The 17763-nt window shown below is 34.1% G+C and overlaps 2 protein-coding genes across 4 annotated transcripts; one reads left to right on the forward strand and one right to left on the reverse strand.

The window, feature by feature from the left end:
* Positions 1 to 3726: 3726 nt before the first annotated feature.
* On the forward strand, positions 3727 to 9214 carry LOC145113673 (DEAD-box ATP-dependent RNA helicase 20-like). The gene is made up of 14 exons (XM_079049735.1): positions 3727 to 4146; positions 5259 to 5351; positions 5463 to 5627; positions 5752 to 5847; positions 6178 to 6252; positions 6460 to 6621; positions 6861 to 6941; positions 7127 to 7225; positions 7762 to 7857; positions 7934 to 8065; positions 8170 to 8244; positions 8386 to 8475; positions 8593 to 8667; positions 8745 to 9214. Exons 1-14 carry the CDS (start codon positions 3763 to 3765, stop codon positions 8925 to 8927), a joined length of 1806 nt encoding a protein of 601 aa, XP_078905861.1. The 5' UTR covers positions 3727 to 3762; the 3' UTR covers positions 8928 to 9214.
* Positions 9215 to 13050: 3836 nt separating this feature from the next.
* NET4A (Kinase interacting (KIP1-like) family protein) lies at positions 13051 to 17434 on the reverse strand. 3 transcript variants are annotated; one of them, XM_079049736.1, is made up of 4 exons: positions 17236 to 17434; positions 15422 to 15478; positions 15179 to 15290; positions 13051 to 14677 (listed from the first exon to the last, which is right to left on the reverse strand). In XM_079049736.1, exons 2-4 carry the CDS (start codon positions 15434 to 15436, stop codon positions 13290 to 13292), a joined length of 1515 nt encoding a protein of 504 aa, XP_078905862.1. In that variant the 5' UTR covers positions 15437 to 15478; positions 17236 to 17434; the 3' UTR covers positions 13051 to 13289. The 3 variants fall into 3 exon arrangements, with proteins under 3 accessions (XP_078905862.1, XP_078905863.1, XP_078905864.1); XM_079049737.1 differs by having other exon boundaries at positions 17232 to 17434; XM_079049738.1 differs by lacking the exon at positions 17236 to 17434 and adding an exon at positions 16999 to 17069.
* Between the last annotated feature and the right edge of the window lie 329 nt (positions 17435 to 17763).

A 17763-nucleotide genomic window follows, 5' to 3' on the forward strand; every position in this document is an offset into this window, starting at 1 on the left:
AATGTTCATTGGAAAAAGCAAAATCATTTGTTAAGAATGAGATTTGAAAGTCCTAAACAGTTAAAACATATGTTGTTGCTAAAGGTTATCAATTGTGCTACAAAAAAATTGACAGTATGAGACTTTTAGCTAAATGTTGTTCAGGGCAGTGCAAGTTTAGATTGTGGGTTTCATGGATGAGTGAATAAAATTCTTTCCAGATTAATTCTATTATAGATGAGCATAATTGTGCAAGAAATTTCAAAATGGGGCCAATTGTTAACTATGCATGGATTGGTAGCCATTTTACAACACAATTATTACAAAAACAAAAAAAAATGAGTGCTAGGCTACTTAAGGAAGAAGTGAAACAAAATTTTGGAATTGATGTGAGTATGAGACATGCATGTATTTCAATTTACATCTATACCAATATCATACCAAAATGCATGTTACAGGTAACCAAGACTTCAAAATACATCTAAACATTACCATTACAACCACCACTGGAGTACCACTGCCTACACACATTGGATTACCATTAACACAAACTAAACACACATAATCCTAATAACATATATAACCAAGAACACCATTACAACTACCATTATACTACGACCATTAGATTAGCATACCACCACAACCCATGTCCATGAGATCCACTTGCTGATTATCAAGTGAATGATGAAAATAATGACCAGGAGCATGACGACGACAACACCTACAACCAACAGAGCAATCGCTTTAATTAGCTTCTCAACATGGCCAAACCTTTGCTGCATGTTGAGGACATCCACCTGGAATGAAGGTAATCTCGACCCATCTCCTCATTCATATGCTCGACCTGACCTTGTTGCTAAGCTATCTTTTCACCACAACCATAGAAGATCGTGTGCAAATCGTTCAAGTTAAGCCCGTCTTTTGAGCTTATGGAGTTTTTGGAGTTTATAGTATCTGGTGATGGTGGTGGGGTAGGATCCATGGAAGCTAGTGAAGGGAAAAGAGAGTATTGTCGAATGGTTGTCGACTAGTGTTTGGCCATAAATGGTAACGATATTTTAGGGTTTTGTCCGACAAATCCTTCTATTATATATTAGGGGACCACTGAAACCTTAGGGCCTAAGAAAGCCAACTCGTTGGTGAGTCGCTGACGTGTCATCCCAGTTGGGTGAGTTGACTCTCTAACCGAGTTGGGTGGTGACTAGGCAAGGAAACCGGTTGAATTGGGTCAAAATCCCTAATTAGCTGGTAAAATGTGAATTTATACCCATATAAAGCCAAAAAAAAAATAACAATAGAGACATTTTAAACCAAAATGTGTAAGTTTGTGGGGGCTACAGTGACATTTTCCCGAAGTTTTAATTGCACCCAATTGGCCATCAACTTTTTTTAGGTTCTATTATACCATTGATACCGGTAATAGCCGGTTGCCAGCCCATGTGGAGTCCATGTCAACGGTTGTATCCACATCATTAATGGTATAATCGAATCGAAAAAAAAGTTCGTTGGTCAATTGGATACAATTATATAAGTTTAGTGACTTAAAAAACAAATAAAATGTTATTGGTTGGTATTATATGATATTTTCATAGAAAATATTGAAAAAACTTTTAAACATCATTTATATATCCAAAATCTTCAATTTTGTCTCAACTTACTTATCTTAAAAATATTCATACCAACCATAAGACAATTAAGATCTTTTTTCAATGAGAAATTTTCATTTTTTCTAACTTCATTGTCAAACTCACGTAACCATTTATAAAATTTAAGAATTTAAGCAATATATATTCAAAGATATTAAAAGTTGTCTTGTTTATTACATTATTTCTTTTTCCAAACAACCCGTTGCATATACATTGTTAAGTCTTAGAAATGATTATGTGGATTTAACAATGAAGTTATAAAAAAATATATCTCATTGAAAAAAAATCTTAATTGTCTTATGGCTGGTATGAATATTTTCAAGATAAGTAAGTTGAGGCAAAATCGAAGATTTTGGATATATAAATGATGTTTAAAACTTTTTTACTATTTTTTTATGAAAATGTCATAAAATGCCAACCAATAACATTTTATTTGTTTTTTTAAGTCACTAAACTTATTTAATTGTATCAATTTGACCAATGAACTTTTTTTTTTCCGGTTCTATTATACCATTGATGACGTGGACATAACCGATGACGTAGACTCCACGTGGGCTGACAACCGACTATCACCAGTATCAATGGTGTAATAAACCAAAAAAAAAGTTCGATGGTCAATTAGATGCAATTAAAACTTTAGTGACCTAATGGGTAAATTTTGTATTATTGGTTGTCATTTTGGATCATTTTCCCAAACACAAAATACATTGCTTTGTTTGATGTTCTTCGAGATAAGATTTTTGCATAGTAATATTAAGTGAAGAAGAAATATATCTATAAGAACAAAAAATCATAAATTGCTTTGTTTGATGTTCTTCGAGATAAGATTTTTGCATAGCAACATTAAGTGAAGAAGAAATATATCTATAAGAATAAAAAATCATAAACATATAACGTACGACCCCTTGGTAATTAAAGCAACCTTGGACCTTTGTGTTTACAAGATCAAATTAGCTTATCTGATTGTGCACTCTTCACCTCAATATCGTATTAAAATTATGTATGTAATGAAAATTATAGTTACAATATGAATGATACATATTTATATATAACATTATGGTTTAAATGTGATATTCTTGTATCTATACAAAAAATATGGTTTTTAAAAGTAAAAAGATATATTTATACGATTTCAAATGTAAAAAATTATTTATACGGTTTCAAATGGAAAATTGTTAACAGTGAATCAAATTGGAAAAAGATGTTCGATGTGTAAACAAAAAAATAGAGTGTAAAAAAAATGTTAGTTTCAAAATTTTAAAAAAATGAAAACATAGTGTCTTTTGTGTCATTTTTTTTTTCAATTTGACACGTCATCATGCCAACTAAGCGCACATAACAAAATAGTGTCATGTCATAATGACATGTTGCCGGCCAACTAGGCGCACATAACAAAATAATGCCATATCATAATGCCACGTTGCCAAACTGGTATGCCATATCAGCGGATAACTAGATTGACCGGTCAAATGATTAACATTATAAAAAACTAGGCGAGACCCGTGTAATACACGAGTTTTTTTTTTTTTTTTTTTTTTTTTTTTTTTTTTTAAGTTTAGTATATTTTGTTAAGCATTACATGTTTAATAATTACAAAAATGAATTTGGAAAAAATATCAATATTAGCTGTGAATGAACTAATTTTTACAAAGTTTCTGCAAATTATCGTGAATTCAAAAGAGCTTGGCCGAAAATTATGTTTTTCAATTAGGAAGGTTGATTTAAATTTAAATTGAATTTAATACATTAACTGACAAAATACGTGAAATTTATGGAGACATTTAAGTTTCCTTATTTTCTTTATTAGATTTTTTTATAATTTAATAAAAAACCAAAAAATTACAATTTGCCAAAGTGGATTTAAATGAAATTGAAAAATCTTAAAAAATATCACATGACATATTGAATTAGGTGATTACATGTGACAAAAAAACTTTTATTTTTAGGATTAGAAAACTTATCGAATAAATTGAAACAAAAAATAAGTGTCATATTTTTTTTTTAAAGCGTAATGAATTTTATGCGATTTTTTTCGTTGATTAGAAATTGAGAATGAGATTTGAAATATCCCAAATATTTTTAGTTTTGAAAAATAAACCCTAATTTCAAGATACTGTTCCGAGATAATCCTAATGGCATGTCTACTTCGCTGAGATTCGGACTTAAGATTGAACATCAACCGCAGCAGACCAATTCTCACACACACACACACTCTTCACACTCATCCATCCAAACAATGTCTTATGTGCCTCCTCACCTCCGTAAGTCAGTCGCCGCCACCGTCACCGCCACAGCCACAGCCACCACCACCACCACCACCGTCACCCCCACAAACGTAGATAACATCACCACAAACCACAAACTTAACTCTAAATCCAATAACAATGCCTTTTCTAATTCAACTCCTAGACGGAGCTCAGCCAACAACCACATCCAACCGTCGAGAGCCCTCGCTGTTCCTAACGTAGTGCTTCCTCAATGGAAGCCTTCTGAACGCGTTCTACGTCTTAAACCCGAGCAGGTTACGTATTCGACGTTGTTTTTAGGAAAACTTGTTTATTTTTCAACTGTGCGTGACAACTGTTTCGGTTATGAGATTGATTGAGAACTAACGCTCTTAATTAAAGATGAAATGATCCTTACCGCATAACTGTTTCTTGTTCTGGTTTTAATTTCAGTTTTAGGGCATTTTTAGAGTTTTTAAGCGTCTCTATAGTTGAATCGTGAAATGATTGTATTCATACGAAGCATATCTGGAGTCTTCGATTATCTGGTTTATCAAAAGACGTGATAATTTTTTCATAGAATAAAAATAATAAGCATTACTTCCTCAGTTTTGAAGTTAGGGACACATGTTGAGTTTCAACCTTTTGAGTTGATCCTCTAAAATTCTAGCATTCTCACCAAATGTACAAATTTATTAGGTTCTATCATATATATGCTATAAATTTGAGATTTAAAATCTCCAAATTTCCTCCAAATGAACAGATGCATCTATGGTTTTGGTACATAGAGGGAGAATCAATTAATATAATACACTAGTACACAATCTATGATCCCGGACAGCTAATTGTCTACTTTAGGAGTTAGGGTAGGGATCTTATGTGCTCCTACAAAATGAACCAAAGTGTGCCTTAAACAGCATAACATGTTTACTCATTTTGAGAATTTCATACAACTATGTTATGCACTTTGAGGAATATATTATCACATTATGTTAGCTAGAGATCAGTGGCGACTTGGTTATGCTAATGAGTTGTTAAGTTACCCGAAGGAGATTTAAAACTAAAAGTTGGGCATGGTTAATGTCACATTTTCTATGACAATTTAAATGATGGTTAACAGAGATAAAGAAGTGCATTTATAAAATCTGGTTTATGTGGTATCTATTTGAAACTGTGGACCTCTTATGTCAATCAAGTAGCCCCTCCATGTTACATATGCTGAACATGGAGGGCTCACTACTGTCATAATTTTATGATTACTTTTCACAATAAAGCAGACTTTCATTGAAAGATGATCAGTTGGCTGTTTACTTGTCATTGATGTTTCACTAGCTTTTATGGAGTTTGTTTTTATTAATTTGCTAAGAGATGATATGTTTATTTTATTTTTATTTTTATAATTCTGCAGATAGAAGAGGTCAGATTACGACTCAATGTTGATGTTACTGTTACACCTGACTCCCCTGCAGCACCTGCACCAATTGAATCCTTTACAGATATGGTAACCAAGTTATATATATTTGACATGCCTTTTCTGTCTCATACAATATGTTATTTGATTAATTTCTACTAATTGATGACTGATGTAATGCATTTTCTCTAACATCTGCAGTGTCTGGCCTCAAGCATCATGAAGGATATTGCTATTCATGAATACACAACACCTACTTCTATACAGGCGCAGGCAATGCCTGTTGCTCTAAGTGGAAGGGATCTTTTAGGCTGTGCAGAAACAGGCAGTGGCAAAACTGCTGCTTTCACAATACCCATGATACAGGTACCACTTCATGAAAATCATCAAGTATACTTGTGCTATAATAAATTATTTTATACAATGAGCTACTATTTATGTGATGACTTGTGGTTTTTTTCATTTCTGTTTATTTCTTTTACATTTGCAGCATTGTATAGCTCAGCCACCTGTTCGGAGGGGAGATGGTCCTTTAGCACTAGTGCTGGCTCCCACCAGAGAGCTTGCACAGCAGATAGAGAAAGAGGTAAGGTACCTTATGGTTGATTTATATGCACTTCTACATAGCTTCATAAACACTACACTTGTTAAAGTTCAAGTGTTTAATATGACAACTAGTGACTTCATCAAAGATTCCTTTTTGCTTATTGCATACACTGTACATCCTAGTCATTTGATCATACAGTGTACTACTTTTTCATAAGCTCTGAGCTATTATCTATATGTTGAAGAGGGCTTTAGTGATTAGTATAAATTTATTGTAATTCTTGAAACTGCTTTTGACTTGTGTTTGATTTGATTATATTATATGCATGTCCAATGTAGAAGGTTTACATGTTTCATGGGATTGTTACAGGTGAAAGCTTTCAGTCAATCTGTGGAGTCTTTCAGAACTGCAATCGTTGTGGGTGGAACAAACATTGCTGACCAGGTGACTGATTTTTGCATTGGTGTTTCACGTGGATTATATGACTGTTTATCTAAACAACTGTTGCAAGAAGCAAATTTTCATGTTTTTTTGACAAGTGGTTAATTGTTTAGAGTCACTTTATACAACTTTCAATATACTATCTTGTGGGTTTTTATAGATGCATCAGAAGTTTATATTTTTGTATTTTGTTTTGTGGATGTGTAACAGAGGTCTGAGCTAAGGGCAGGAGTGGAAATTGTGGTTGCTACTCCTGGAAGATTTATTGATCATTTACAACAGGGAAACACATCTCTCACACGGATTTCATATGTTGTTCTTGATGAAGCAGATAGAATGCTTGATATGGGGTTTGAACCTCAAATAAGAGAGGTAAATTGTGTTTTAATGTCAATGTCATTGCCAACTTCATAGAGTTGCTTTTTGGAAAATAGGCACTGTTGAAATATCTTTTATATGTCTAGCATTTAAAATTCCAGTGCATGTACATATGTATCTGTGTGTGTGTGTGTGTGTGTATATAAGTATCATACATATATATACATATAGGCTTTAGTAATTTGATGATAAACAAAAGAAATTTAATTTGTTTGGTTTTTGCTTATTTTTAGGTGATGCATAATCTTCCAGAAAAGCATCAGACACTGTTGTTCAGTGCAACTATGCCAGTGGAGATTGAAGCACTAGCACAGGTTCATCTGATAATATATTCTCTTTTCGGTCATTCTGAGTTATATATTTTATTAATCATGATAAAAAAGTAATTGCATTTTATGACAAATCGTCTGCACAATGAAGCTTGATATTGGTAGTAGATCCTAATATTATGTGAATTTGTTTCGTGAACTAAACTTCCCTTGTGTGGTATGAATTTCAGGAATATTTGACAAATCCAGTACAAGTGAAGGTTGGAAAAGTGAGCAGCCCAACAGAGAATGTATCCCAAACATTGGAGAAGATTTCCGAAAGTGAAAAGGTATGCCAATTTTGATTTTAGGTTCATTAAATCATACTTATAATAATGTTGGACCCAACTAATTGGCACAGTTAATTTTGATAATCAAGATATTGAATGTTGTGTTTTTTCTTGATCATTATTCAAATATCAATCTGAATGTTTATTGGCTTATTCCTTTTATTTTTTTGTGTCTTGATACTTGTTTCTTTGACATGGTAAATTTTATTAATAAAGTTTGTGTTGGCATGCCAACATGAAATATAGAGGCCTTTTATGTATTTATTCATTTGTTAATTTACTCTATATGGTATATATATATTATTGTATTTTCTGAGTTACAGTCATCTTTTTCCAGAAAACTATTGCTGTGTTTGATTCTTTATTGTGCAACACTTGTAAAACCATGATTTTTTTGTAAAATGTTTTTGTCATGTCATCTTGGGCAGCTGTACATATCATAAAACTTGAAAAATACTCATATATTTCAGTTAGTTTTGATACTACCAATCTCTGCAGCATTAGGAATAATTAAGATTTTGTACTTGTAATTGCAGATTGATCGGTTGCTATCTTTGCTTGTTGAGGAGGCTGCATTGGCTGAAAAATTAGGCCACCCATTTCCCTTAACAATTGTATTTGTTGAACGGAAGGTAAAGTATTGTATTGCAGATATTTTTATTTTTTTATTTTGAAAATTGGTTATTTATTGTTTGGATGTGGATGTAGACAAGGTGTGATGAAGTAGCTGAAGCTTTGGTAGCTCAGGGTTTAAATGCTGTTGCTCTTCATGGAGGCCGAACTCAGAGCGAAAGAGAGGGTGCACTCCGTGATTTTAGACATGGTCCCACTAACATCTTGGTATGTCACAACTCGCAATTTCATAAATATAAATAATGAATGGTAGGGTAGGGTTGTGATGATAAATAATAAGTTTGTTTGTGTGTTTGGGATTTGCACTGCAGGTTGCTACTGATGTTGCCTCTCGTGGTCTAGATGTTACAGGAGTTGCTCATGTAGTTAACCTCGACCTTCCAAAGGTATTACTATAATATAGTTTTTGGAGAGAGAATCAGAATCCTTTATGAGGTTTATTAGTAAAAGAGTAAATAAAATGGGATTGGGATTATGGAAGGGAAAGTGAGTAGCATTTATCTGTGTTGGGTTGGGTTTGATTTCAGACAATGGAGGACTATGTGCACCGAATTGGAAGGACAGGGCGTGCAGGATCAACAGGAAGAGCTACTTCATTCTATACAGACCGTGATATGGTTTTACCTTTTCCTTATCCTTTTTTTTCCCTATCCGAAATTAATTGCAACAATTGATTCTGAGCAAATGAAAATTTAATACTAGTAACTAAATATGATGTATGGTATGTGTTTCAGTTTCTTGTATCGCAAATAAGGAAAGCAATAGCAGACGTTCAATCTGGGAACACTGTAGCTTTTGCCACTGGCAAGGTACATACATACATACATACACTTAGTTTTTCTTTTAAGAGAATATAATAATAATGATAAAGAGATGTGATGTGTAGGTTGCACGGAGGAAGGAGAGAGAAGCAGCAGCAGCACAGAAAGAGGCTCGGATGGCACAATCAAAGCTGCCAGCAACAATATCATCCATAAATGTGGAAGACAAGTACAAGTACATGATTTCCCCGGCTCCCAATGCCATGATCAAGAATGAGGGTTCCGCTGATGATGCATGGGACGATTAAAGGTGGTAAAGTCTCTACTACTTTTCCATGACTCCGCGGTACCACTAGACTTTTAAACAAGAAAAAAGAAAAAAAAAAAAGATATCTCATTATTGAAATGTGATAGCATTGCAATAAGAAGGTGAAGTAGGTTGAGAGAGAGAGAGAGAGAGAGAGAGAGGTTGGTAGATACCGTAGGCTGCTGCTCTGCTGTGTATAATCTGATGCATCTGCATTTCAAACTTGTTTTTTTAGGACATGGACTTGCTATATTACTACTTATAAACTACAAAACAAAATCCCTCCAATTTTGTCTCATGTACATGTACTTTGCTTGCTTGCTTTCGTATTTCTCATCAATGCTTTTTGGTGACTATTTATTTTTTAATTTTTTTTGTAAGGGTGAAACGTGGTTGCCAGAAACATTTTTTGAATTTTATTTATATATAACTAGTGTATTAGGTTTAGTTACACCACAAAACTATACTATTACATCTGTTGGGAGAGGTTCAGTAAGAACCACAAAAGGCCGAGACCCTTAAGTCCTTAACAACTGGTTTCAAGTTCAACTATTGATCAAGAACCAAGGGCTTCTCGCTGGAATTAGGAGTTAGGGAGGGACATAGGTGGAATTGCACAAATCTGACAAAAGTCGCCATGTTTTCACTTTTCACAAAAAATTGATTTTGATGTTGTATTAATTTTGTTATAATTTAGTTCCAATTTTTGCAATGTTAACCACTTAATCGGTCAACTTGGTTTTTCGCTAATGAAACGTTTTGTCAAATACTAGAAGCTAGAAGCTCTCAAAGTTTTCAAACGTTCCGTGTCAAAAATGCCCATAGTGATTTTTATGTAAATATTATAACTGTCGTAAAAATTGAAATTCCGGAATGTGATGTCACAAAAAAATAAAACATAAACATACCATGTTAGTGTCATGTCACCAAAGACTGTTAATTGGTCAAACATTGAAAAAATCGGAAAACTTAATACTAAATTGTAACAAAATTAATGCAATATCAAAATCAATTTTTTGTGAAAACATACGGACTTTTGTTCAATTTATAATTTTTTCACAGAGAGATATTGTGTTTATATTTATTATTCACATGAGAATAAGCATGACATACAACATTTTTTTTTAATATCATAAGATTATGATGGTCATTCACATGAGATCGTTACACGGCCGATTCAAGTTGATTTGAGGCTCCAGACAATAAAATGAGGCTCTTAACAATAATTTTTTTAAGTTAAAAATGATTAATTGTTTAGATTCATGAATAATCGGTTGGAATTTTTTTTCTTCTACACCAATCTTGGTTCCAATCTTGTTTTTTCTTTTTATTGCTGCTTACGACGACTTAATATCAAACACTTTTTTTTATAACAATATAAATAGATATATAAAAAATAGGCCCTAAAAATTTGAAGGTCTTGCACCATCGTCAATGTTGATATTCATTTTTCACAACGTACAACAAAAAAGCGTCGGATATTGTGAGATTCACCATAAACAATGATTATATACATACAATCGTCCATCATCACCCTTCACTTAAAAAGACAACAATGTACAACCAGAAATCATTAGATATTATAAGTTCATTTAAAAAAAATAATGTACAACGAGAAACCATTAGATATCATAAGTTCATTTCACACTGTAATCATTAATTAACATGAGAACATACACATGACAATCCTCGATATTTAGTATTTACATGAAAATGATGATGGTGTATACTAGTGAACCTATAATATCTAATTATTTTTCATTGTACACCATATTTATTCTCATGTGAATGGTTAATATAAATGATATGTTAATCATTCTCTTGTAATATAAAAATATATCGATATTAATATTTCGTCCTAAAAAATGAATAATTATGCATTTTGATTTTTTTTGGAACCGGCCAATAAATTAATATTAGAAAAAGAAAAGTAACAGGGATAGTAACAATACAAGCCACATAAAGCTAGTGGCAAAACACAGAAGCACGAACAACACAAAAATAAAACAACAAAAGACAACTGAAATTACAGATTAAGAAAAGGGCATTGAGACCAGTTTGCCCAGGCTAACTCCTTCATTTTACCCATGTTTTTCACCCAAAGAAAAGTCATAGATTTGACAATATCTATGACTTTATTGGGTGGCAGCCGGTTTTTCTTGAAACTCTATCGTTTCTTGCTTTCCAAATAGACCATAGCATACAGTAACAAATGGCCATAAAAATCCTCCTTTTTAAACACGACCCCCACTTGGCAGCAAACTCTAGAATGTGATTCACCTTATGAAAACTTCCAGCTTGCACCCTGCACCATCTCAATATCCCCTCTGTGACCATCGTTGCATAAGAGCATGCCACAAGAGTATGGTCTGGACATTCTTCTATCTCCTCACACATTCGACATGTCAATGTTTCCACAATTACCCCTCTTTTTGACAGTTCATTGGCGGTTGGAATTCTGCCCGCTTGCGCCCTCCAAATGAAACATGATACTTTCAGTGGTATTTCTTTAAGCCAATGAAAATTAGAGTTAATGATAGGGGACTTATAATCCCATTTTTTCCTCATGGCACACACTGTATATGAGCCATCCGGTGTTAAGCCACATTTCCAGATTTCACTTGTGGGACCTTGTTGCTTGGAAATCACTGAACAAACATGGATGTTTTTTTTCCATGAGATCATTCTTTATACTTGCAATATTGTTCCATACCCCGGGTAAAGTCTTCATCGAGTAACAGTCATCAGGTTTTGAACGGAGGTTGTGCACACTATAGATGACCGTTGCCCATAATTGTCCATGTTTAGTTCTAAGCTTCCACCACCACTTCATAATGAGGGATATGTTCAGAGCCTTTATTGTGCCAACGCCAAGGCCACCCGAGTCTTTAGAAGCTGTCACTTTGTCCCACGAAATCCAATGAATAACCTCCCTATCATCTGATCCACCCCAAAGGAATCTGTTCCTCAACCTTTCAAGTGTCTCGATGACGCCCTCTGGAGCCACAAATAAAGATAAATAATAAGTCGGGAGGTTTCCTAGGACTGATTGGACGAGGGTCAGTCTGCCGCCGAATGATAGATTTTTGGATTTCCACTTTGAAAGTTTTTCTTTGAATCTGTCAATGATCGGTTTCCAATGTTTCTTCAACTTCATATTGGCACTAACCCGGACACCAAGATAGGTAAAAGGAAGGGAGGATGGTTCACAGCCGAGAGGTCTCGCCCAATTTGTCACCTCCTGTGTGTCAACACCAATTCCAGATACTCTAGATTTATTGAAGTTGACTCTAAGCCCCGATGCAACGTGGAAGCAGTGTAAGATGCGTGATAGGTTATTTATGTTTTGTTTCGACCACTCCCCCAAGAAAAGGGCATCATCCGCGTATAACAAATGGGAGAGTGTTGGCCCCCCATTTGGCAAATTAATCCCATGGAAAATGCCTAGCTCACACGCCGACTTCATCGCTACACTAAGTCCCTCCATTGCTATAATGAACAGGAATGGTGAGAGTGGATCCCCTTGACACCTTTGGATATCGAGAATTCTTCGGTTGGGCAACCTTTTACAAGTACTGAGGACACTTGGAGGAAACAAGGCATCCTTTTAACCACATTCTCATTTTGTTACCGAATCCCATGTTCACTAGATTTGAGTCAAGGAAATCCCAGTTTAGTGAATCAAAGGCTTTATCGAAATCAACTTTAAAAGAAGTATCTTCTTTTTGATATATTTGTTTTTTTAGACGATATAGTTAAAAGGAATAAAAAGAAGAAGCTGTTTCAAGGGTATATTAAAGAAAATTTAATGAATGTTGTTATTGGATTCGAATGCTTAAATACCAATTTACCCTCGTTTTCAACAAAATCGGCCAACAACTTCTTTTGATCATGGGCCGTGGCTTTTGAATTAGAAATCAACAATAATTAAATTTAGCTCTTTATGGTTCTTTTAACTTTTTTGTCGTTCTCATATCGACCTCTCCCCACATTTATAATCCAATTCTAGAATCTAGAACTATTTAAGAGTCGTATGAATAAAATACATATTGGGAAGCTTTGAACTCAATTCGTATTTTATCTTTTTTTTTTAGTTAAGTTTTATTAAATTGCACCTTTGAGCATAAGATACAAGCTATATTTTCAATTTTCAAGTTCATATGCTAAACACAATCAAATATATATCTTTTTTGAAATGGAAGATATATATATTAAAGATGATACATGACAGAAATAGTCCATAATAAGAGGTTTCAAGCCTTAACTTAGTTACACACTAGTCCCACATAAACTCAAAATTTGCAAAATCAACCCCCAACTGTAAATTAATTACAGTATTATATAATTAATAATTACTTACTTACTATGTCATCACCAGGTGTCGCTTATTTCGACTCGTAAACGCTTGTCTCAACATCTGATATCCATCTCTATAATGCTCAAGTGAAAAACACAGCTGTCGTATCACCTCCCGTTTCTCCTCACCTCCTTCCTCAATCAATTCCCTTTGCCTCTCAATTTCTCTCTCCAATTCCATTCCACTACACCTTAACTCCTCTATTGACTTCTTTGACTTCTCAATTCCATCAACCAACTCCACATGCTCCAAATGCAACTCCCTCAAATGCCCACACAAACCCTCGATTTCCGCATCTTTCGAAACCACTAATTCATCGAGTTCCAACACTTTAGACTTCAACTCCTCAATCTCGGATTCCATTCCGGTGTTCACAATCTTAAGTCTTCGAAGCTCCTCTTCGGAACACTGACACCGTAAATCCCATTCTTTGATGACATCTTCCAAAAGTGCGCGTTCTTTCAACAACTTGGTGACTTGTTCTTCAAGTTGAAAATTCTCTTCTGATAATGTTTTATTCGCGTTGGATAACGTTTCCCTCATCGCCCGGATTTCCCGATCCCGTTCCGATAAATTCTCTTTGTACCGCGTTACCCGACCGTTCATCTTCGCCACTTCCCGTTTCTCTTTCTCGAATTTCAATTTCCAACTCGAAATCTCCTTCTGAGCCGCATTGTTCTGGAGCTCGTGTCTCAATCTTTTCACTTCCTCCTCTGATTCCAAAACCTTTTGTTTTGTTACTTTCAAATCAATCTCGAGTGATTGAATCTTGCGTTGTTGCTCTTCCAAACCGGCATTCACAATTCCACCTTCGGAATCGGAATGCTGAGGTGGTGGTGGCGGCGGCGGCATCGATTCGTATTTTTGAAGCTCGGTTGTCAACTCACGTATCTTCTCGTTTGCAACTCGTAGTTCCTCTTCGACGTGATCGTTCTTATTCCTGACCTCGGATTCCAACGGAATCGGGTAGTTGTTAACCGACGAGTCGTCGGATTCCGATTCCGAATCCAAAGTCGACGTCTCGTCGCCTTCTTTGGTTCCCAAATCGGAACTACTCCCACCGCTTTTGAGAAACACATCAAACCCTGCAGCTCGGATCCCAGTAGACCGGGACCCGCGCTGGGGGTTCGAATTCGAATTCGAACCCAGAGGTGGTTCGGAGCTCACGTCTGAGACTCCGGACCCTTGGGACTGGAGATCTGAAGGGATGTTTTTACGTAACTCACCGGTTACATTATCGTATCGTTCGGCTAATGATCGGTACATGCGGTAAAATTCTTCGACATGAGATACGAGTTGGGGTCTTTTTTGGTAATACATTTCGGCTTTTTTGGCGAATGAGTCTCCTTCTTCTTCAATTAGCTTTAACATGCGTTTTACGCTTTGGTCCATTTCTGCAATCAACAAGTGTTTTTGTTGAGAGTATGATTTAAGATTTTGGGCGTTTGGAAATGTGATAGGTTGTTTGAATTAAAGATGGTTTATTTGAGGGGCCCAGATAGATTAGATCACTAGAAAGTGTGGAGATTTACAGGAACAACTATGACAGCCACTAAGGAACCAAAAGTGGGGACATGACATCAACTTCCATGAGAAGGAGTTGCCTTTAATGTAGAAAAAAGTATTTAGTTTTAGTGGCATTTGACTATTACGTGTTGATACCTACATTTTCGTGGTTCAAATCCAACTTTTTTCCTAAAAAAAAAGAATAAAAAAAGGCAAAAAGTTTTTTCCTGTTTGAGGGTATTATGAATGAACATGGGATACTTTCAAGGAGCTTTATACGATTGATATCAATACACAATGGGTAGTTTATGCAAATATTCTAATTTGTTGGTTAAAAATGTTGGGAAAAGTGAAAAATGGTATAAAGAATTGGAATTTAAATTGCATACCCTCGACATTTTCAGCAAGCCATTTGGAGTTTTTGGGGCTGATGTGGCTATCCCACCACCAGGAATGTTTATTTCTTGATTCTGTCCTCCTATAACCTTTATGCGACTTACCCTGGAAACACAAAAATATACAACATGATATATAAGTATCACATATACATAAAACTAAACAATCAATAAATTAAAGATTATTTAATAATATCATTAAAAGCATTATGATTATATGGGAGTCAGCCTGCTTACCACATATGAGTCCATTTTGCTTGTTTCGTGCTTTTTGAGGCTAGCTAATACTTAAACCTGAATTTAAAAATACAAAAAACAAGAATTAGGAATTTAGGATCTATAAGGAAGATATTTTGCAACTTACTTATCTCAACATAACTCATGTTCCAAAATCATGGTTGATTTTGGCTTCAAATTATTGAAAATTCTTGTTCATGTTTAGGGTCATGATGAAATTTGGAAACAATATTATTATTTATTACAATTAAGAAACAAGAAAGTATTGAGGAAGAAGAACGTGATTGAATATTAAAATAAGAATTCTCAGCTGTCCAAGACTTTTTCTTTGTTGTTGTAGTAATAGTCCATTTGTAGCTATTGAAATCAACAATCGGTCTGTCCATTAAAAATATATTCCATCTTTGACTCTTTAAAATCAAAGAAATAATCTTTTCAACTCTAAATTAGGACGGAATATTTTGGAAAACGTTGACAGGAATATAAAACTATAACGAGAACAATAATGATCATAAAAAAAGATAAGAGATCCAATGTTGATTATATGTTCTCGTAAACATATTACATATATCTGTTTTTTAATAATCCAATTATTAACGGCATGTTTAAGATAGATCTATGGACCAAACGTAAAGTTACTAATATTTTTTAACAAAAACAAAGAAATCTCTAGTAGATATTTTAATCGAAAAAAGTTACATCAATTTTGGATCATAAAAAAGAAAAAAAAGAAACTGAACTATATATTATTATAATGTAAAATGTAAATGAGGCATATTCATCTACAAGTTTCCAAACCTAATAATGCAGGTATCATGAAACGTGTCACAAATACACTCAACTCTAAAGAACACGGATCCATTTCTGAAGAAGGTGTAAAACTCACGCGCTCTGAAGCGCGAGTAGCTTTATAAAATTAAGTTAAGAGTAATAATCGGCAAAATATACGTGGGGAGGGTCGCCGACTGAAATAAACAAGTGCCGGAAATCGCTGATTCCAGCTACGCGTTTCTCCCGCATTCATACATCATAATAATACAAACGCATTAATTTAATTTGTTTTAATTTTTAATTAAACAGCAAATACATCGTTTTTGTTTCAAATTTTAAAATGCAACGACAAATAATTGATGTTAAATGTTAATTAAAGAGAGCAAAGATATTTTCCAGATTCGTAAAGCAAAAAAAATTAAGCGGCAAGTTGTCAGGAATTTGAACTAGAAGAACCAAAAAAACAAATTAAGAAAAGGCCAAAAAGTGAAATCGAATTATAATAATATCAAAAAGCGACATAATAATGTGTAAATAATTCCAAAAAATTTTAAGCTTGATTTTTATAATATCTAATATCATTGCTACAAACCAGGAGATTCGAATAATCTAATCTAATGCATTGTAAATGCAAACACACAAAATTTACAAAAACACAAACGAATTGAAGATTGAAGATAAAATAATAAACGAACAAAAAAACATGTGATGCAGGAAGCTTCCATGGTAAAATGAAGATAAAAACGAATCCAGCTAATTGTAAAGAAGAGAAACGTCTAATACAGATTAATAAATTAAAATAATACCAATTCTAACCACGAATCTGACAATGAAATCGGAATCAAAACCAGTTCAACGTGGAGAACTGATAAAGAGATGTTCAGATACTTATTTTCTACAAAAAAGATAGATCGATAAAGTCACCGGCGTCATAGTTAACCAAAAATCTAAATCGAAGACGAGTAAAATACACGATTGAAAGAACAGCTCTTAATCGATACATACATATAACTATATAAGTAATACATCTGATTTTTACCTACCTCGTTGTTGACTATTGGTGATGAAGACGATGAAATTAGGCAGAGACTGAAGCGAAGAGACGGATAATTTGAAAGAAGCAGCGAGATGCTGTAGAGAAAGGATGAGGATTCAAAATTTCGCCATGGGAGAGGAGAGTAGAGAAAATGAGGAAATTCAAGGATAGTTAATAATGGGTATTTGGGGAAAAGGGACGCGTATATCTCAGTATGTTGTATTTCACATGCTTCATTTTGTCAACTACCGATTACCATTTGAAAAAAATACCCAAAAGATAACAAAAATATTATATCTTATAATGTTGAATTCTATTTTTTTTTTCGAACTAATCATGTAATATTGCATAACAAAAGCTACAAGGATTATATAGTCGAAAGTCACCAAAAAAATCCAAGAGGTAAAGTCTTGAATTTGAAATTGTTAATATAATATCACCCATTTTAATTTGATTTTAGGGTTGCCAAATATAATTTGGGGAGAATCGTGATAATGGAGCGAGAAGGTCTAAAGGTTAAGGTCCAAAAAAAGTC

The sequence above is a fragment of the Lactuca virosa genome, chromosome 5 (genome assembly GCF_052849685.1).
Source record: "Lactuca virosa cultivar CGN04683 chromosome 5, Lactuca_virosa_CGN04683_v6, whole genome shotgun sequence".
Taxonomy (NCBI): Eukaryota; Viridiplantae; Streptophyta; class Magnoliopsida; order Asterales; family Asteraceae; genus Lactuca; species Lactuca virosa.